The sequence below is a fragment of the Diadema setosum genome, chromosome 5 (genome assembly GCF_964275005.1).
Source record: "Diadema setosum chromosome 5, eeDiaSeto1, whole genome shotgun sequence".
Taxonomy (NCBI): domain Eukaryota; kingdom Metazoa; phylum Echinodermata; class Echinoidea; order Diadematoida; family Diadematidae; genus Diadema; species Diadema setosum.
In genome coordinates, this window is record NC_092689.1 from 46,161,373 (window position 1) to 46,185,169 (window position 23,797).

At 37.3% G+C, this 23,797-nt stretch overlaps 1 protein-coding gene across 1 annotated transcript in view; it reads right to left on the reverse strand.

Moving 5' to 3' along the window:
* LOC140228366 (uncharacterized) overlaps positions 1-23,797 on the reverse strand; it is a 114,511-nt gene that overhangs the window by 16,102 nt on the left and 74,612 nt on the right. Inside the window, exons 4-5 of the mRNA XM_072308591.1 lie at positions 18,925-19,065; positions 992-1,072 (exon numbers count right to left, since the gene is read on the reverse strand). Coding sequence (XP_072164692.1) covers positions 992-1,072; positions 18,925-19,065 — 222 coding nt within the window. The remainder of the gene's footprint in view (positions 1-991; positions 1,073-18,924; positions 19,066-23,797) is intronic.

Sequence of the window (23,797 nt, forward strand, 5' to 3'; positions counted from 1 at the left end):
TCTGAAAAAAAAAAAATGCTCAAAAATGTGAATTCCTGTACAATTTCAATGCAAATTGTGTTTACAATCAAATTTTATTTCCCCCCTCATTTACTATTTGGTTTTATTGATAAAAATCAATTGATAACATATCTTACACATTTTATTCTTACAACAATGTTGTGGACAAATTTCATTGAAAAACAAAAAGTCAAGAAACAAAGAATTCAATAAGAAATTCATTTCTTATTGGCATTGCAGCCATAACATTACCTGTCGCGTAATCTACCAAACTATAAAAGAAAAAATTGAATTTTTCATGTTTTATATTTTATATTAATTAATATGCGTGAAATCATAAATATTGCTCTAATTCAGAGAATAAAGCTAATGGCATCATAATTTTTGGTGACATTATTCCTTGTAGCATTCCTAACAATGTACTTGAAAAAAAATCTGGTATCAAAAGTAATTTCCAAATGTATTTTACTATTTTACGAATTTCTTATGTATTTCCTTGTTTTTTACCTTTTGTTTTGTTCGTTTTTCTCAAAATTTATTACAGAACCTATTTCAAGCATAATTATGCTAAAATTAATTGATTTCAGCCATTGAAAGTGAAAATAATTATATCTTTTTGAATAAGGTGAGAAAACTCTATTTGCATAGACCTTGTATACAAAATCACGTTTTTGAGCCATTTTCGGTCTGACAAACATGTATTTAAAAGGTCGTGCAGCATCGTAACGGTACGTCCAATTTTCGCGAAAATGGTGTCATAAGACGTGCGAGACTTGAAAGTAAAAAGTCAGAGAGCGGCGCGGTCAAAAAAATTCGCGCGGCAGAATGGTCGCGGAAAATATCAAGGGGGTTGATTCAACCCCCCCGGCCCTTTTAGGGTTAAGCATGAAGAGAAAAATCTAACTGAAAGTAGTATGAGTAATGCATCTATAGGCTATAAAATTTCATTTTCATTTCTGAAGGCTCTTGCCAATAGTATGCTGATACTTACAGAAGAAATGTCACTCTGCACAGCTGTGTCCTCCCCCTCTAGCTCCTCCATCTGACACGCCTCTTGGGATGACAGCAATACCTACAATAATCACATGTGCAATACAGTAGTAAGCAATGACAAAAGTGTTACTAATTAGTCTGAAAGCATTACAGTTATCATCACAAATTTGCAACGACTGCAGATTCCTTTATAACATATGGCATGTGTTTTGGCAGGGGATTCATTTTTCATGAGTCGTGCGCTATTTGTATAGTACACACAAAAATATGTACTCTAATCCCAATATGAATGCCACATGCATTCATACAATGCATGTACTACACCGTTCATGAACAAGGTATATGACAACTGGGGGTTATCCCATGAGACCGACACAGAGTCATACGACTCACAAGCTTGACATTGAAAAAAAGTCCACAAGTCACACAGTCCACATGTCATACAGCCCATGAGCTCGACAGTAGGCAAGCAAGGCCCAAAAGTCTGACAGTAAGGCAAACTAGATATATCGCTACGGCTACTGATATGCCTCCGCCATAATGCATGGTTCTCTTAATAGGTCTATAGTACAATGTCTTGACAATGTGTGATGACAGTTTCACACAATTGGCAAAATATTAAAATGACAGGTTTGGCACAAATGTGCTGAATGTCCACTTTCCTAGAACTAGGTTCAATTGGATGAATGATTAGAATGTCAGAGTGCAGGTATTTGGGGAACTGATGATTTCTACTTGACTTTTGACCCTTTTATAAGTTTATGCATTGAGTAATTTTCAAGGTATTGAGAAAAAGTATAATTTCAGTATCAAATGGGAAAATAGCATTATCTAAACCTGGTCTCTGACCTTTGACCTCACAGTTCCACAGAGAATCACTGTTAGGTAGAACATGCATAAATATGTAAGTTTCATGATGATACCTTGAGTTACTTTCGAGATATGGAGGAAAAAGTGCAATTTAGCACTTTCACTTGACCTTTGACCTTTTGACCTTTTGGCAAGAAACTTCCCCAAAAATATATATTGGGTAATACAAGCCATTCATCAAGTTTAAAAAAAACAAACCTTCCTGGGCATATTGCATTTTAAGGAAAGTAGTGATATTTTGAGGAGTTGACCTTGACCTTTGACCCCTGACCTTTGACCCATGACCCCAACTTCCCTAGATAATCACTGCCCATCAGTACAAGCATATATACTAAGTTCCATGAAGATACCTTGAACCATTTGCGAGATATGGAGAAAAACATGAAATTTCAATTTTTTTTTTCACAAAATAACCTGTGACCTTTGACCTTTGACCTTGTGACCCTAAAATCCACACAAAGTATTATCCCCCAAGGATATACCCTCATACCAAGTTTGATGTAAAACAACCACATGGTTCTTGAGATATCGACAAAAACAAAACGGGACGGACGGACTTACGGACGTACGTACGGACGTACGGACGGACGGACGGACGACCCGAAAACATAATGCCTCCGGCCACTTCGTTGCGGAGGCATAAAAAAAAGACCTATGAGTCTGTCACACGGCAAACAAAGCCCACGAGTCTAACTCGGCTGTACAAAGCTTGTCAGTCTCATGGGCCTTTTTAGCCTAGTGGCGGACTTGTGGGTCTTGTTTTCCTAGTTGTCAGAGTCATAGGCCTTTTCTGCCTAGTGTCAAGTTCCTGAGCTGTATGAATCATGGGTGTCAGACTTGTGATGTGAATCCAATAATTGCTGTACTCCAAGCTTTCAAATTGAACCACTCGCAAAAAAACAAGGCAAGTGAAATTGGTTGTATACATATCCTCACCAGTTTATCTGCTTCAGACTGTACTTTATCATTATCATTATTATTATTGTTATAATTTTTTTTTATTCATATGATTGTTGTTATAATTGATATTTTCTTATTATTATCATTATTATCATTATTATTATTATTATTATCATTATCATTATTGTAATATTGTTAGTATTATTATTATATCATCAATATAATCATTGTTATTTGGGGAGGGGAGATCATAGTCATTACGTTTAATAAGTATGCACCTGTGGGAATCCATGGGTCTCAGGGCCTCGTATTTTTTTTCTTTATATTTCTTTTCCCACGTTATGGGAGAAAAAATGTCTTCAATTGCTCCCTCCTTTTTATTTTAATCACCAAAACTTAGGTTTGATGGACCATAGAACCACCCATTTTATTTCCAATTGTAATTTCAAAAATAGGCGGTCGTCAAAGCGAAGTTTTCCCTCAGGTCCGCTCATCTTATGAATATGTATGTTTACAGCAGCTATGCAGTAGACGAATGGACAGCGGCGCGTGTAATCTGATACGGAAGGGCACGATCGGCAAGGACAAAATTTAAGTGGATATTTAGCCGTCCTAAACAGTCTGAGCCGCAATGATACTCGAAGTGAGAGTAAACTAAATGGCTTTTTACACTTGTGTTTCTTAACCCCGGACTTTCTCTGACCCAGGACTATCGTTAGTCCCGTACCAATTTTTTCAGCTTTTTACACTCGCCAATTAGTCCCGTACGATCTCTTGTCCGGGGCTAAGGAGAAAACTGACCTTTTTACACTTGTATTTCTTAGCCCCGGACTTTCCAAACCACATGAATATTCATAATTACGCTGTGTACTGTACACGTACACGCACGCACCGGCAGCACTTGATTACCTCGTTTCTGATTGGTCAGTGAGGGTCGGACTTCGTCTCCGTCGCTTAGCCCAGGATTATTTTTTCATCTGTTTACACTCACTTGCCCTGCTATTTTGCAGGGCCAGATAGTACCGTAGTATCGGTGGGGCTAGCCCACTTTGGCAAAAACGAGTGTAAACAGAAAGTGGGCTAAGGATAGTCCCGTACCAACGGTGGGGCTAAGGCCCCCCCTTAGCCCCACCGTTGGTCCGGGGCTAAGCAAAAATTTACAAGTGTAAAAAGCCCTTTAGTCCATATATGCATGTACTGACTAGCAGTGATTATCTAGGGAATGTGAGGGTCATGGGTCAAAGGTCAACTCCCCATAATTTTACTTTTTCCCTTGATTTAAATGCAGTACTTGCCAGATTTTTCTTGAAACTATATACAAGTGTAAAAAGCCCTTTATGTTAAAATTACGTTCCTGAGCTGCAGAAGATTCTGCAGTTGTGCGAACTAAAATATGGTATTCGTAGCTTCCCGTGTACGGAGAACTTATCGTGATATGCAATGCTACACAGCGACAGGCTCAATACATACACGCCACTCTCCGCGATATATCGCCCGTACCCATAGTGCGTGTATCATATCCATTGTCTCCGCGAACGATCAGCTGGGCGAGTGAGAATGCCCACTGTGCTACCACAGATTGTATAGAGGTCTGTGTGTGCGACCTGAGCCTGCGAGCTGGCGCAAGCTGTATATAACCCGCATACATCGTGTGCGTGTGTGTGTGGCACTCACCTACAGTGGTGTGTGTCCACAGCTTCGGAGGAGATAGCCGCACAAAAAAAGCACGGGAAGGCATGGGGGTGATTCTTACGCGATTACAATATAGATTTTATTACAACTGAGCAAATACAGCATAAACAAGCAAACCATGCGTACCTTATTGAATGATGAATACTCACGATACCCTGGAAAGCTATGCCAAATGGGATACTACTTCATTAAATTTGTTACATCCAACAGACAGCATAAATTTGTTAGCACTTTTAAGCCCAGCTTGAAAGCATAACTATGCATAAGAAATAATGGTTCAAGATTTGGTTGCCATTTGTTACGCCAAAGTTTGTTACTACTGAAGTTTGTTATTCCGAAGGCTCCTTGTTCCGCAGGCTCACCATCCCAGGATTTGTTAGTCCGAAGGTTTGTTCATCCAAAAACGAAATAAGGTTCTTTTTTCAGAAGCTTCATTCTTCTAAAGATTCGCTATTCTGAAGTTTCTAATTGCGGAAGTGAGATAAGGTTCTTTGTTCCATAACTTTCCTGACTTCAAAATGAAATACATTATTATCATTAAGTTGTTATTATGAGGATTCATTGTTGCAAAGGTTCATTTATCAGAAAGAAAATGAAATAAGGTTTGTTATTCCGAAGGTTTGTTAATCCAAAAAAGAGAAATGTTTGTTGTTTTGAAATTGCATTTATTGAAAGACAATATAACTTGAATGTGTAATTTCGAAGTTTTGATAGTATACTCATCTTTTTATCTCTCTCTCTATTATTTCATGTTCTGATTAACAAATGATTCGAATAATGAAGATTCCTATCATCTTCAAATCAATGATTTTCAAATTAACATCTACAAAACGTCATAAGAACCTTATTTCATTGTTGGATTAACGAACCTAATGAATAATGAACCCTTGGAATAATACCACAATGTTCATTATAACAAACCCTATTTCATGTTCAAATTAATGAACCTCTTGGTATCTAAAATTAAGTGTTTTGTAAATGAACCGTCGAACCAGTGAGCCTTATTTCAATTCGGATTAATGTATCATAATTTAATGATGTAAATTCTCTTCAGAAACAGTGCGTGACACACAACGAACACAGAGTGATTTGAAGCGTACACCCTTGCAGACGCTTTGTAAATGTTCCACTATATATTTTTTTTTTTTCGCAAGGGATCTTCATTTGATTATAATGGAGCTTATTTCGTTTTAATGGAGCACATTTCTTTTGTTTTTCTTTGTCAATGGTGTTCTAAAAAGATTTTGTTCTGACAAAAATTTCGCTATAACCGTGTTCATTATAAGTAAACTTTGCAGCATAGACTTAATGGCGATAATTTTGGGACCTGAAATTTTACTTCATTATAACGAAATTTCATTATAACTGTGTTTTTGTAATGGGAGTGCTTGTTACTTGGCACTGATCATTTACAATCATCAAATATGGAATTCCTAATGCTTGTTACTGTATATGCTATACATTTCATGGGCATATTTTACAAATCAGGATTTCTGAAGCCCATTTTGCTAGTGGTTATAATTGTGATTAAGAGCCACAGCACTGCCCCCCCCCCCCCAAGGAAACACGCAGTATCTACATCCAGCTCCATTTCTCAACAACCAAGATATTCACCATTTTATGTTTTTGCCAAAGCAACTGGAAAATATACTCTTTTGAAAAATTCCTTCATTGTGGAATTTTAGTCTATCTAGCTACCAATTTTCCTGGAAAATATCATTTTGTGTTTTTGTTTTGTTTTTAAGTTATTGATGAAAATGTAGATACTTTGGGGAAACCCCATGCAATTGACTGATTTCCCCAAGGAAAAATGCAGTATCTACAATGGAACGAATTTCCCCAAGGAAAAACGCAGTATCTGGTCAATTCCAGCGTAACGGACATGACATTCAGACCACTTTTTTGTGATTCAAACCATCACACAGTGAAATTGGGAGTCTCCAAAAGATTCTAATTGAGTTTATCAGACACATTTAAGTATATGGAACGTACACTGAAAATTTCATGGAAATTTATCAAGTGGTTGTTGAGAAATTGCATTTTTAGCGAGCGTAACGGACATGACACTAAATGGACAAGGCATTTTGATCTACTTATCATTATGAAAATTCCTGTGAATTTTTGGATAAGATGCAGCTGGTTTTGGTCTTGATTAAACCTTTAGGTCATGCTTTACTCATAAAGTCCTAATTTAGAGTAGTTTTACTGTTCATTCTTTTTTAATAGTTTAAAATATTGCGTAACGGACATGACACTTCGAGTGTAACGGACATGACAGTTTTGTCCACTTTTTGTAAGCTAAGAGAATTTTTTTATTACAAGGTATAGGGCAAGTCCAAGATATCGCGCACCTTACGTATGGGACATTCAGAGATTTCAAACCTCTGAAAAGTAATGAAGGAGCACTTGGATTTTACTGTTTATCATCAGGAGGACTGGTAGCCCTGAGAAGAATATTGTGTTTAAGTTTGATGTCATTTGACCTTGGGTTAATTATTTTATTAAGAAAAATATGGCAACTTACGTATGGGACCAGAGAAAAACTAGATTTTTCAAAATAAAGTTTGAATTGAAAATTCTCTGAAAGTACCTTACTGATCAAGTTCTGTTTAGAAGTGAAGAAAGGTACAATACTGAAGTATCTTTCAGCAAAGTTTCACTGCAAAAGAATGGCGCATATTGTCATGAAGTTGGTTTAATTAACGAAAGTACACCTTACGTATGGGACATTGCTCAACTTACGTATGGGACATTTGTCTTTAGTGCACAAGTGTATTCATGGGAATGACTTTAAATTTCCCCATAGTGTCATATTCAGTTCCACAAATCAGATTACAACTTGTAACAAATGAAATAGACTTCTAAGTGGGTACTTTCCTGGTTCAGATACCTAACAAAAGCTAATATAAGACAAATAAAAGTAATTACCAATTTACAATTAAATGTCTTAGTTTGGATTCCGTCATGAAGTCTACACATACAGATACAGTATACTGACACTCTATTTCTAGCCCATTTGTAATACTCTGGTCAATATTTTTTATCAAATGAAAAAAAAAAATGTGCGAATTCTAGCTTGCGACCTTGATGTAGCATACATGCACATGTACCATGACTAATTTGTAGTCTTGATAATTTCAACTGTAAAATCAAATGTCATGTACAATGTAATTTGCAAATACATGTACATGTACAGTTTGAAGCGGGTACTTTCAGTAGTTCTAGGCTTTATACCTTGCAAGTTGTCTAAGTTTTTGTAGAGCTTTGTAATTGTTTGAAATGCAGCACAAAACACAACAACAAGAGTAATTAATTTTGCTCTGTAATCATCATGTTTTGCCATGTGAATTGTAGCTTCTGCAAAATCAATCAAATTTTAATGAAAATTTTAGATTTTAAAGGCCGAGGTAGAACAAAGAGATAGAAGAATGTATGTGCCAATGCTGGCTTCTTCTTTTTTTCAAATTGCTTGGCTTCAGGTCTATGAAACCAAAGACGACAAAATTTGTGTTTATACTTTGTACATGTTACATGAAAGATTATCATTTGTACATTTAAATCTTAAGAGAAAATGTAGTTCTAGATTTGAAACACTTAAGTAACTCACTGATCTGAAACTTACAATTTTGATAAATTCTAATAACCTAATTTGATCATACACTACCAGATTGCAATGCTTGTTGATGATTGTGTAGCTGTGGGGTACAAAGTAAGTATGAGTTGATGAAGGTGTCTCAGAGCACATCTGTCTCTTCAAACACAATATAGAAAAGAAAATTGAATTCCCTATTTATTTGTGTAATTTTTGTTATTAGCATTCCAACCACAGAACCAGTATTGATATTGTGGTTCTTGGCAAATGTGAACTAAAGTCTTCATTTTACAGGATTTTCAGAAATCATGTTCATGACCTTGATAAGTCATGACACATTCTGAGGGTGTGCAGTTGAAATATTAAACATCATATCAAAATCAAAAGTATTCTCGTAGGGTTTTTCCTTTGCTATCATCTCAAGTAATGACAAAGTTACCTGCTGCACCTCAAGTGATTTTTCTTTTCAGTAAGACCTGTAATGTTGTCATTGATGAGTGTCACAAGCACAATTGTTTTGATTTCCCTTTTTTGGCTGTACAGCCTGTAGTACATGCTGAACAGTGTACTGCACCTAAAATGACACTCAAAGAATCCCATTCTCTAGGACAAAGTCATTTTGTAGAGAGGTAAAGTTGAAAATGATAACTGAATTAAGAAAATGTCCAACATCACAATGTTAAAAGGAGGAATGTTAATTGAAGACCAGCTGCACAGCCTGTAATGAAAATAAGAAAATACAAGTATAAATGAACATTCTTTATTTTCCTTTCTTAATCATGGAATGACTCAATAATGCTGTTCTTACACTCTCCCTGAGGTCAACTAAGTAGGAGAGGTAGACATATCTATCAGAGAAGGTGCAAAGATAACCATTAACCAAACAAATGTAAGGTCCTAAGGACATTGTAGCATCCATGTCAAAAGGCGGTTTTCCCATTCACTTTGCATGTAATGTCCCATACGTAAGGCATTTGTCCCATACGTAAGCAAACTTTAATTAGTTATAAGATGAAGGACTAATTGAATTTCCACATTTAGTTTTGCTAATCTGGAGTTAAAATGAATAAATTAGAACTTCCTAAAGTATGATTGGTCAATGTTAGAAATCTTCAGAAAAAACTTAAAAAAACATACTCAAATCCTTACGTATGGGACACTTCATTCTGGGAAAGACCATAATTTGCATAATTAATGTACTGACCTTGTCTTACCAATTGGAAATTATACTAGCTCATACAGGGGTCATGTCCATAAAGGAACTAGGTCAAGGATAAATTCAACTGATTTTAGACAAATATTTTTAATTTGTCCCATACGTAAGGTTTGTTTTTAATTTATGCAAATTAAGGCCATATTTCTTGCATAAATTTGCATAATTAAATATTTTCTTTGCTGGAAATATATAATCTAACTCTTTGGCTACAAGATGATATCAATAACTTTTTGATTAAATCAAGATGAATTTTGAGCATCTGAGGGGACATTATCTTGGACTTGCCCTATAGCAGATATTCAATTGTTGGCATAGTAAGTTTAGAACATAGGGACACACATCATAACTGCAATCATGTAATATTTCTTATATTTATATCATTTTAGGGGGGTTAGTCTTTGTATATAATTTACAAAACAAACAAATATAAAAAAATTCGCTCCTGCACCAGCTAGCTACAATTAGTGACAAATTTCCATTCACTACCACCCACCATAGCAAAACAGGACATATTACTATCTTATGCTGTGGTTATTTTTTTTTTCTTAGTGGCCTAATATTTGATACTTAGTATTATACACCAGCGTAACGGACATGACACCCTTGTTAAGGTGAACCATATTTTCACTTCTGTGTTTCAAAATAAAAAGATTAAAATTACTGCACACTGCTAACTACATTATGTTCTTGAACAAAACATCAAAAAGTCCTTTTATTGCAGGTTTCAGTGATCTAACAGCTACTCTAAAGCACATGGAGTAAATGCCCAGAGTACCACAATGGCATACATGTACAACACAGAAGATCATGTCTCCATATCTGCGGATAGGCAAAGAAAACAGAACAAACCAGAACCAGATCTGTATGAAATAAAAAGTTTGAATACAACATCAAAATGAACTCAGGATTGCATCAACTTTTATGCAATGAAACAGGACCACAAAACTGTTTGGTACCATTATCAAATTAATGTTATCATCTGAAAGAAATAAGGTATGTAAATTTTATTTCTGCAAAGTTCTTTCATTTGGCATTAATGTCATCCTTGGAGTAGAATCATCCTCTGTTATCCAATCTTGGATAGACTATTGTAAAAACTTCCTCTGCTAGTACCAGTACTTTATCATTGTCAACAAATGCTTTATTTTCTTGGCTAGAAGTGAATGATCAAGCCCCCTTTTTTTTCTGAGAATTTTCACAACATATACCGGTAATCCATTTTCATGTAGAGTGGTCACCTGGGCAACAAAGTATTTCTTGTTTTGTTCTCGGCAAATTCAACTCGTACAAATTATATAATCAACTTCTTGCTTGCTTAGGCACTTCTTAAAGCTTGCCAGAGTGGTGTACTGGTTACATTATTCTCACCAGCTTGGGAGCAGGACTTTTTGAAATACTGGATGCTTTCCCTACAAACTGGTTGTAAATGATTATACAGTGTACCTTTCTGTGGATAAACATCTTCTCATAGCATCTCAAAATTGTGCTTTTTGTACGATGCTGTGCGCTGTCATATATACCGGTATATCCCGTGGCATAGAGGTACATCTAGTTTAGTTGTATTGATGAAATGGATAGGCAGCATTCAGACCAACTTTCTCTGACGATAGAGCTACATGTACTGTCAACACGCTTAATAAAGAAACAATTCCATTCTCAGCCCTCTTGGCAAGTGATATCTCATTAACGTGCCACTGAAGGTGTGGATTTATAGAGTCATAGAGATCAGAGAGGTACATGTATGGATGCAGCACAAACTTTTTTTTTTTTTTTTAATTATGAGACAACACCATCATTGAAGACATTGATGCTGGTGACATTTGGATTCTTTGTTGTATCATCAGTGATCATGTTCATTGGATGCACGAGGATCCATTTGTGCAGGAGTTCCTGGCTGTTGTGTTGACTCCATGGCGAATATGTGTTAAATGTTGTCTACAATGTACTTATATGTAGAAAGTGCTCATTTTAAGTATTGAAGGGAAGGCCAACAGTGAAAACTCCATTGTCTAAATACTCCTTGGAATGACAGCTGCTGTTTATCAGTCAGGATTACAAGAGGTGGGAATGGATCAAACCGGTGTAACAGGGTACAGCAAGATCATCTAAAATCAACAGTCTTCCAGTGGCAGAAAGCAAAGTCTGCTTGTTTTTGTTTTATTGAATGATGTGCAGACTTAATTATTTACTCAAGTATAGAAACGTCCTACTATCCTCAAGCAATTAAAACTAATCACCACCCTGTTTCACTGAGCCAGTGTTATTTCTGCCACTTGTCTAATATGAGGTGTCATGTCCGTTACGCAAAGCGTCATGTCCGTTACGCCATTTACAGGAAAACTAGAAGTGGTATAGAATAGTGGTTTCCACACATGCAAGGGGATTCAATCCTAACATAGAAAATGAATTTGCAGCAACTTTACACTAATTTCCTCCTGGCTATGAAAACTTATAGTAAAAAACGTTAACGGACATGACGCTTCAAATGTTAGAGAAATCACACAACTTTCAGGATCAATGGGTCAAAAACTGATGAATGCTGAGGAAGTTGGTTGTGATTTTCTGTTGGTATATACACTGGACTATAATTCAAAAGCTGAACAAGGCCTCTAGGACATATCTGGCCTGCTTTAGAGACAGGAACACTAAACTCTTTAAAAATAGCCACATTTTTGCCTCATTGCAACACATCATACAGTATTTTCATTGACTGAGAAAAATACAAAATTTTGCAATGACAAAGATGAGACTAGTGAAAAATGAAAATATATATGTTACTTTTTCAGAATATTTGAGAACTGAAGTGAAACTCAAAACTTCATTTTTTCACCAAAGTGAACATTTCTCATGGAGTTGCCCATCTACAGCGGAATTACTAGGATTAAATCTTCTGCCATAATTATTTATGCATACATACATCATTGTACAAGTATTCATGATGCACCATCCTCAACCTCTGGCCCTGGGGGATGCATCCTCCATCCCCCATTTATGCCCTGATTGCAGAGCAGGCTTCATAACAGATCGTTCTTGGAACGTTTTGCTTACATTCCCAGACCGATCTTGCTGTAACGTTACGCGTTTATAAATATGAAGCTTGCCAGGGCTGTAATGTGATGCTACATGGCCTAGCCGCTAACTAAAAATACTAGATCTAGTTATATAGATCTGTACAGTCTAGGCTAGAGTCTGTCTAGACCAAAATAAATCTAAATCGGATGTCTGGACCTAGATCGATTTAGACTAGGTCTTGTTTTTATATCGTTTATTCTAGGCTGGCTACGTAGAAGGTTACACGAGTCTACAGCCTTACTTAGGCTATGCACGATACTCACAGAAAAAAAATAGCCTATCGTTTATAGAACTGCAGAAGGTTTAGTCTAGCCCTACACGAGACAGGACTCTTTAATTAGAAAAAAATAAATCTAGAACCGGTCTAGATCGAAGTGACATCCGCTCTCTAGGCCTATTCCTTCTGGATTGAACCTAAGTAAAAGTTACTAAGTTTGTTAGGCCCTATGTCATGTAAATTTTGTAATGTAACTTTTTTACTTGTAACGCTAAGTTGTAGCATGCAGCATGGAATCATGCTTGCATTTTACGCAACCCAGTCTCACTAGGGTCTAGACCCTGTCTAGATCCGATAAGAAAAATACAACGTATTCTCAGCTGTCTCTATTTTGTCCATTTACTGTGGGTAGGCCCCTACCTATTTTTCACATAATCTATTTTCAACTAGATCGCTGTCTATGTAATTTTAAGACAGTATGGTATGGAGTAGATAATTGAACATTGACACTTCACTGGCAGTGTTAAACTTAGGAATAGGATTCTGAGTGGTTAAGTTTTAGTCTTAGACTTCTTTCTTAGTTTTATAAACAGGCCTGCCCTAGAGTAGGCCTATTCTAGTACTACACTACATCTTTCTTTAGACTTTCGGAATACGGACCCTGAAAGTTCTGATTAACGTTAAGTCTAACGTTAGAAAAGAGACGAAAGACTCAAACGTTATTGTCTAGACAAGTCTTAGACTTGGACTTAGATCTAAATATAGGGTCTAACACATTAGTATAACGCGACGTTTATCCGATACAACACAAATAGATCTAGGCCTAGGTCTATTGCCTTTCGACGAAACTTTCAGATTTGGAGCCTGAGGAATTTTGACAAGGGTCTAGGCCTATCAAAGTTACTTCACAACAAGTTAATATTGAAATAGTACAGAAGATGTTCATCATCGAGGTAGAATATGAAAGAAAAGCTGATCGTTAATCACACGCAGCGAGGTAAACATGCATTTGTGTTTAGAACTCTAACGTTACCTCGCTTCGTGTGACAAACATGCATTTGTGTTTACCTCGCTTCGTGTGACAAACGATCAGCTTTATTCTTTCAATATTGAAATAGTTTTGTGCTGACTGCATGCTGATGCTCAGTGCAGCTATATGCAAGCTGTCAGTGTTGTTCTGTATTGTTTAATGTGCACTCGGTTAGTCTTTATCACATACTGTGTTTTATCTTAGGATCATGATCTCATCAAAATATTTACTAATCAGTATTGTTTCGGTTAGATATTTTGAACATTATGTCTTAATTATTGAGCAAGTATATCTAAAGAAAGTAATTTACGTTCAAATTACAGAACAACCAGCAAAGTATTCACATATATAAATAACAGTGTCTGGTAATTAAGACTAGCTTTGTAGATACTGCGTTTTTCCTTGGGGAAATATTCATCATGTAGATACTGCGTTTTTCCTTGGGGAAAGTGCAAGTTAAGTGTAGATACTGCGTTTGGCAGTTACGGAAAAGTAGCTTTCCAAACATTTTTTCAAAAATCTGAATATGTCATATGAAGAAGGATTGCCCACTGACTATATTTATGCAAAAAAGTGAAAATCGCCAAAAATGTTAGATACAACTGTACTGCGTTTTTCCTTGGGGGGGGGGGGGGCAGAGCAGCAGAATGAGAAATAAACATCTTCCCTGTGAAAGAATAAAGAAAAAGGTGCAGACATCTCAACATGAAGAGAGCAGTATATTGCATAGTGCATTTGTTTTACAGGAGGCAATACTCAACAGTGTTTTAAAGGGAAGGTAAACCCAAAAAGCAATGTGGATTGAGTGAAAGCAGCAACATTAGTAGAACACATCAGTGAAAGTTTGAGGAAAATCAGACAATCGATGCAAAAGTTATGAATTTTTAAAGTTTTGGTGTTGAAACCGCTGGATGAGGAGACTACTAGAGGATATGACGTATGAGTGGACAACAATACAAAGAAAATATAAAGGAAATTCAACAAAAATTCACTTTTCTAGAATTATGAAAGAGCAATGGACCAACCTCTTTCAGAAAGCAGGGGGAATAATTGCTACCCCTAACATATGTCAATATCAAGTTAATGGAATTTGTAATTTTCATGAAAAATGGATTTTTGTAGAATTTTCTTTATATTTTCTTGGTATTGTTGTCCACTCATACGTCATAACCTCTAGTAGTCTCCTCGTCCAGCGGTTCCAACACCAAAACTTTAAAAATTCATAACTTTTGCATCGATTGCCCGATTTTCCTCAAACTTTTACTGATGTGTTCTACTAATGTTGCTGCTTTCACTCAATCCACATTGCTCTTGGGGTTTATCTTCCCTTTAATTTCCCATGTGCTTCTGAACTTGGGCCTGGACTGTCAGGTAGAACATGCATAAATATGTACTAAGTTTCATGATGATACCTTGAGTCACTTCCGAGATACGGAAAATCGAAGTGAAATTTAGTACTTTCACTTGACCATTAACCTTTGGGCAAGAAACTTCCCAGAGAATCTCTATTTGGCAATAATCAAGTTTCAAGAAAAATCTGGCAAGTATTGCATAAATAAGGGAAAAGGTGAAATTTTGAGGAGTTGACCCTGACCTTTGACCCATGCATTCCCTAGATAATCACTGCTAGTCAGTACATGCATATGTACTACGTTCCAATAAGATAACATGAACCATTTCCAAGATATAGAGAAAAAAGTGAAATTATAACATTCTAACTTGACCTCTGACCTTTGACCTCATGACTCGAAACTCACTCTGGAGAATCTTTATTTGGTATTACATGTATACACTAAGTTTCAAGAAAAACCTTCAGGCGTTGTATAGATGTGGGGAAAATAAAGAAATTTGAGCATTTGACCTTGACCTTTTGACCTTTGACCTGAAGCATGAGCACCCAAAATAGGCACAACTTTGTCCACTCATGCACATACATACCAAGTCTCATTAGGATACCTCAAACAGTTTTTTAGTTACCCTATCCACAAAATTCATTACGGATGGACTGACGGACGGAAAGACGGACAACCCGAAAACATAATGCCTCCGGCGACACTTTGTGGCGTGTAAAATCCCAAAATGAGGTGATGATGATAATGACCCATCCATGGCAATGACTATAAAAATGACAATGATTATGATGGTGAAGCTGATAATGAAGGTGGCGATAATGTTGTCGTGGAGGTGATAATGATGATGAAGAAGAGGTGACAATGATGATGGTGATGAAGATGATAATAATAATGGTGATACTGTACATTATGCTTATTCCTTTCTTTTAAGTGTTTAAATTCAGCAATAAAACTAGAAATGTCCATTGCTACGCAGTGCGATTGTATCTCCCAGCACTAGAGAGGGCACACAAACCATCTATAAACAATATGACCCTTGACCCTATAAGAGACGGAAAACTGGGGGCAGCACTTCAAAAATCAATAGGCTTGTAGATTACATCATGATAAACCTTCATACAAAATTTGAACAAAATCCATTATTAAGAAATGTAGCCTATAGGGTGCACACAAACCATCCAATTATGACCTTTGACCCTATAAAAGAAGGAACACTGGGGGCAAGAGATCCAGTAGGCTTGTAGACAAAGAGATTTTTCTCCTACCCACCACTAGAGGGCAGACTCTACAATGGTGTCAGTGATTTCATGGGGGCTGTCACTGACCCACTTAGTAATGGCGGACTTTGCATACTGAAGTAACATTTTATGTATTACGCGAACTTTTGAACTTTTACACGAGTATGCACTTCTTGATTTGCAGTCACAGCGGACGACTATAATTAACTCCCCCGAAACCCACGAAACGTTTTGAATTTTCAACCGTCATCGAGGCAGTGCGAACCACAATTTCACCTTCTCATATCTCCGCTATACATTGACCAAAATCGCTCAAACTTTCAGTATCAATGCAAAATCATGATTTCTATCTACATACGAAAAATCATGAGAAACGATTGAGAACTTTTTAAGATATTCAACATTTCATGTTTCGCTGTCTCGGAAAACTACCCTCCGATTATTTCCAGACACATCTGGTTGCACCACTTAATATTCATGAAACTTGACATACATATTCATTAGACATGGGCGGACGTTAGCAGGGTGGTGTTCGCTTTGCCGAAGACCTATTTTTGAAGTTACAAGTGAAAATAAATGAGGTATGTTGTCAGAAATCTCAAATTGTACGGGAGCAGCAAACGAGAATAATGACGTCATATTCTAAGAAAAACTGATTTGCGCTTGCGCAATGAATGGACTTCTCCATGCTGCTTCGATCCAGCAAGCTGATTGGTCGATGCAGTGCAGTGTACTGTCACTGCGCGAGATGCGAGGTGGCTGCATGCTGTGGGTGCCTAGTACACTGCACATGCATGCTACGCTGTGAGAGTGGGCTGGGTGGTATTGATATTACAGTACATGTAGCAGTGTGCTGCAGGGGACTTCGCCACCTCAAAAACAAGTACATGTACTTACGTTATCAGAACTGGCCTACTAAAAAGAAAGTAGCCAAAATGTGAATATACACCAGATCAGCTATGATACCAGTTGCAAATTCATGACATTGGATTATTCGGACTTTACACAGATTTTACTGCACTAGTAAGTAACATTACAACTACGAATTCCCGGTACGAGTTACGATCAGAGTAAATTTTACTGCAGTGCCGTACGGCACTGAAGCACAGGTGACGTGAGAGCAACAAAGATGTGGGTACGTGGGACTGTACCCTGTCTTCCCGTGTGCGAATGACTATGAAATTTCGTGCTCGGAACGAAGGTAGAAAGTGCACCTCTTTCGATTATTTCCAGACATATCTGGACGCATGACTTTTCGAATGTGATAGTTAAGAGTTCCGTAAAGAAATACATACTTAGTAACATACTTGAAAGTTTTTTGTTGTTCACGAAGTCAAAATGTGAAATTTTAGCAACGATTTTTGACAATTATTTTACGTTTTGAGAGTGAAGTTATGCTCCATTTTGGAATATTTTATCGTCGTTATTTAAAAAATGTAACATAATGGCAGGTTAAAATGAGGTTTTTACTTTTCATAACCGTTTGGATTATCAAAAAATATGAATAAATAGTAAAGTTACAGCAGTTTTGCTACGACACTTTCCTAGCAGTTTTCGTGCGAAACGTGTTCACTCAAGAGGAAAGCGAGGTCAGGTCAAAATGAAAACAGTGAGTTAATTGCACCCGTCCGCTGCGACTGTTTGGCTGCTCCTCGGTTGATCGTTTGCTAGCCTGTTAGCACGAGGGGTGAGCCTACCGCCTCGTCGTCATCCAGTGCTCCCCGCGCCCTCACAAAACAATAGTGCAGAGTGTATGAAGTGTCCACACTCTAGCTGTCACTAAGGAAAATCTCTTTGCTTGTAGATTATATCATGGTAGACCTTCATACCAAATTTCAACAAAATCCATCAAGAAGTATAGCCTATAGAGTAGACTCAAATCATCCACCAACATGATCTTCGACCCTACAAAAGACGGAACACTGGGAGAAGCACATCCAAATCTATAGGCTTGTCGATTACATCATGATAAACCTCCATATCAAATTTGAACAAAAGCCATTAAAAATTGTAGCCTATAGTGCACACAAACCATCCACTAATATGACCTTTGACCCTATAAAAGACGGAACACTGGGGCAGCAGATCCAAAATCTACAGGCTTGTAGATTATATCATGGTAGACCTTCATACCAAATTTGAACGAAATCCGTCTGGAAATGTAGCCTATAGAGCGCAAACAAACCATCCACCAACATGACCTTTGACCCTATAAAAGACAGAACACTGGGGGCAGTACATCTAAAATCTATAGGCTTGTAGATTACATCATGATAAACCTCCATACCAAATTTGAACAAAATCTGTTAACAAATGTGACCTCTAGAGTGCACAAAAACTACATGTATGCACAAAAATATGGCATTTTACCCTATAAAAGACGGAACACCAGGGGTAGCAGCATCCAAAGTTATAGGTGAGGAGGTACCTATGAACCTCTATGCAAAATTTCAAAGAAATCCATCAAGGTTTGTGGCCCGCTAGAGTGCATGCACGAATGTGACACGGCAGCTGCGTAACGCTGCTGAATCTGAAGTATCCTCCGGCATACATGCCGGGGGATACAATGATTAGAAATAGACGGAAAAGTGGGATAACTGCATTAACATTCCTAAGTATTAAAACAAAACTTCCTTGCGCTTAAAGATGTTTTGTAAAGGGCAAAGTTGAGCCTTTTGTTGTAATGAACACATATCATATAATGTATGTATTCCTTTAAGAAGCATTTTCATTGAGTCCATGCATCTTGTACCTGCATGTCTGTCTGCACCTGTTCTTCCAAAGTTTCTATTTGGTCACACTGGGTGGTGCTGTCCTTGGTTGTTCTACCACCCTCGATGCTAACTTCTTGCCCCTGCTGGGTAGCTGCAAGCATCTCAGTCAAAGCTTTAGGCTGTCAAGAAGACAAGGTGTTGACATTTAAACAATAGTTCAAAGATTAGTGCAGAACAAACATATCAATAGACAGGAATACCTGAAGACTTCTCTTTTTCAGGTAAATAGTATTTCAGTTTCCTTTCTATATTGTGTTGCACTATTTCATTGGCATCCCCTTAATCTTCCAAATTAGCTGGTCACAGAGAGAACCCACTTGGGTGTCAGAATGCATACTGTGTCTAAATTAAAGGCATAATTTACCATTTGCACATGAAACAAAAACCCAGCATTAGTGCTTTAAAATAGTTCTAAAATGTGAGTTAGGGATAGAAACAACCACTGTAGAAATTTGAATCCTTATAATCGATGTTAAGTATTGTTAAATACACAAAATGTTTAATAGTTATTATAAAAATGTGACCCGCTACAACAAAAGGACCCTAAAGTTGCTGACGGCTGAACCGAGAAAATTGAGTTTCAAGTCACATCATCAAAATTGGTCAAAACAATTGGATTTCTGTTTTTGGCATAATTTTGTAGTCTAATGTTTTGTCTATCATCTGCCGAAATCTCAGAGCTAAATGATTAAAGGAAAGGCAAGAAATCAGTGTTTTTCTGGGCCAGGATTTTCCGACTTTCAATGTAACAGAAACGTGCCCGAAGATTGGGATTTGGCGCAGCAGCTAGACTCCGCCCCTAGCAACGAGGGAATGATCTTATTGGTCAGTGCAAGGCATCTTGATTACTGATTGGTCGTGCGTAGACCGCTTGCGCTAAGCTTGAATGAACATCGCTGAGGTCGCTAGGAGCGTGCCTCCCTTTGTCAAGCGATGAAAACTGTCTTGCCTTCCCTTGATCATGATAGCGTCGAAAGGAAAACTTTGAAGGCGTTTTTCTCGAAACTCTGATTTCCTCGACCACTTGACATGCGCTAATAGAATCGATATCTCCACAACCGAGTACTTTTATGAGGTGTGTAATATATGAAATTAAAGTAGAAGAGTAAGGGAATAATGTCATGCCATTTTCAGAAAATTTTCCTCCCCGACTTTTGGATCCTTTTGTTGTAGCGGGTCACAGATGTTTCCAGACAAGACCGTCTACAGTTATGGTTTTATTGAGAAAAATACTGATATCTACTTAAATTTTAGGCTTTATTGCGAAAAATTTATATGGTAGGATTTTTGACTGATATATCAGACCTTGTACACATGCATCAAATGTGGTATCTTGAAAATTTCTTAAATCACTGCTCCCAAAGTTAAACAGGACCTTTAAAGGGTGTGTACAGTTCTGGTCGAGGTGAGGATTTAGCTTTTAACGTTTTGCAAGATATTCAGAAACCACTCAATGAGATGTCAAAGAGCAGGCAGTTCTAAGGGGTATCAAAAGTTTATTTGATGAAATTCGGTTTTGAAATGGCTGAGATATCCATAAACAAGGTGAAACAAAGAGATCCTAATAAAGTTGTGGCATGTCGCCTTTTATTATTAGCACTTTTTGGGATATCTCAGCCATTTCAAAACCAATTTTCATCAAATAAACGTTGAATCCTTCTTAAAATTACATGCTCTTTCATATTTCATAAGAGGCTTTTCATTATCTCACTTAGGAGTGTTCAAAGCATGAATCCCCACCTCAACCAGTACTGTACAGTCCCTTTAAAGGGCACTGAGATACAAATGGAAATATATCATTTTTTTTGCAAATATGAATAGTGCATTTATTGCATTTATTCATATCACTTGTTTCAACTTTAACATTTACATTATTACAATCTGTGCACAATATTGTTTGCACATAAATGAAGTAAGAAAGAAGTAATAAATGAAGTAAGAAAAGTAACATACTAAAGTAAAAACTTCTTAACAAATGGATGCTTCATACTCTCATTTCAAGACTCTAGTTAAATCGGTATTTGTTTAATTGTAGTTTTGGTTAATTTTAACACATTGGATATGGACTGGGTTAGAAGGGTTGTACTGTTAGCTGTTCATGTGCACACAGCATGTGTTGAATTATACAGGCTCTCATGCACCAAGAGTATCAGGAATGATAGATACGGTGCATTATAATATGTACTTTATTATTATTATTATTACTACGCCAGGGATTGTTGTTAGACAGTAAACTTGTTCATGTTACTTGTTAACGCCCTCTATTGACGGCACCACCCGAGTGTCTCGGGCCTGGTTCAATAAATCCTTTCACACCCTACTCGAGGTCGTCTGGAGTTTCGTTATTCGACTGGCGTGGTGGCAGCGTCGGGATCAACGCAACGACCCATTTTAGAACGCGTAACTAACCAGGAATCAACGGAACCTCGCTCAAGCCTTGAGGTCAGACGTTCAGCATGTCATTTGTTGTGATAACGTCGGGTAGGTGTCCCAACCTTGTGACTGGATAGTCCCACGTATAATACACGTGCGCACATGTGCCGACACACAGGCGCAGCCCCTCCACCGTGATGGTGGTGGACCAGGCCCGGGTCCACCGGCGCACCGGCGCACCGAGCTTCGCGTACCGACGAAGTGGCACGCAAGCGTCGCACACCAACCTTGTGTTTTATGTGACCTTTATGTGAACTGTGTGAGTGACGTCCCTACCCGTTCCCGTGTTTGTTGGTCGGCAGCCAGATGCACAACCTCCACCAGCCTCCAGTTGTAGCTTGCCTGCAGTCCAAGCATTCTGGGCGAGATGTGTACTTTGATGCTGTGGCCGTGTGCATCACATGCACGCGGACATGTTTGCGAGCAGCTCCCCGACTCCGGCTTCGCAGCACTGTTCTGGCTCGTTGCGGTTGCTGTCCCCTCACCGTTCCTGTACCGTCTCCACCTATTCTGTCCTGTCTTCATATCCCTCTGTGCACGTTCATCACCTGAGTGTCCTTCATTCTACTCGTGAGCTGAGATTTTGTTCATCATCCGGTTGAGCAGTCCTGGGATGTTCATCTTCTCCAGCCTCGGATATGTCAGCCATCAGCCATCAGTATGTTCTGCAGTTTCCCCGCTCCACCACACAAAGCGATGTGTGGATTGCCACGGATCTCGCTGTCATCTGTACCTGACGTCTTGTCTACATCCTCATCGTGTTCTTGTCGCGTTCTTCTCGTTTCTATGTCTTCATCAGTTGCTGTGGCATCGCTTGTCTTAATAATTCATTCGTGATGAGCATTTGGAAATCAAGCTCCAGACTATGATGGAATCACCAAGGAGCCGCTGTAATTTCTCCAATCTGTGATACACACATTTTTTTTTCAGGAAATCAGATGGACATTATGTTGATGTTAATTCTTTGTGAACTATTGATTTAATGTGTATCTTGAGCTCTGCCACAGTATGTCCTTCACATATTCCTTGCTTGTCTTGTCTTCTTGTTGTCTTTGTTATTTGTTGTGACAGGGGAAGAGGAAGAATGAAATGTGATGATTAATGGTTATATGAATGATTGTGTTCTTTAATTATAATCTAATGTTAGGTTTTTAAGTATGAAGTTAGATATTGTTAGTTGAATAATATTGTTTGTTTGTAATTTGGGAACTAGCTGGTAAAAAGGTGAAGAGAAGTGTGATAATTGAGATGTGCTACAGTTTGTATCATTGTACATGTATAATGGTATGTTATATGCACACACTGAAGTATTAATGATGTAAGAAGGTGCTGAATGGAACTGAATTAAAAATGAAGTTTAAATGATTTTATTAATGATGTAAGTAAGTATTAAATTGTTGTAGGAAAATGAGGTTAGTTTTGATGGTGATTTTAATAGTCATGATTGTATGTAGAAGGAAATACGGGAATGAGAAGTAAAGAGAAGTTGTGTTATGATTGTATTTGATAGTACATGTACGTTTGTATTTGTATTGTAATGATTGTAACATTAATGAATGTGTAAGGAAAGAAGTAGGAAAGGAGAAGTGAAAGGAAGTTAAAATGATTGTAATGATGATAATAGTATATGGAAAGAATTGGGGAAGGAGATGTGAAAGGTTGTGTAATGATTGAAATTAATATATATATATAATGATAGTATAAGGAAAGGAGTAGGGAAGGAGAAATATAAGAGGTTGTGATTTTAATGTTAGTTTTGATTTTAAAGTTAGTAATGAAAGAAGTAGGAAAGGAGAAATGAAAGAAAGTTATAATGATTGTAATAGTAACAATGGTATACGGAGAGAATTGGGGAAGGAGAAGTGAAAGGTTGTGTAATGATTGATTATAAATTTTTAGTATGATGTAATGATAGTATAAAGAAAGAAGTAGGGAAGGAGAAATATAAGAGGTTGTGATTGTAATGTTAATCTTGATTGTTGTGATAGAGTATTTGAATGATAAATGGTGTTTAGTTATTTATGTTGATATGTTGATGATTGTATGCCTTTCACAATGTATACTAAGGGTAGCATTATGTGCAAGGTAATAGTACACATGTACGAGTTACACTGTTCGAGTGAAGTGTAATTATTTGTTTTTGTTCCCATTTCCACTCTTTATTCAGGATCGAAGATTTTTTTATGGATAATGATAACTTTATCTTAAGAACAAGATGTTGTTTTAGTATGAATAGTTGAATACACTATTCAGCTTTCAGCTTTGTGTACTAAGACAAGTGTAATATTTTGTGGAATGTGTTTATTTATCTTATGGCTAAGTACTGCTTGTATTAGAAGTTGCAGGTACATGTGTTTGGTATACCCATCTGAGCCACCGGCATGGGGTTGCCTGTTTTTATGAGGAATATTTTGGGGT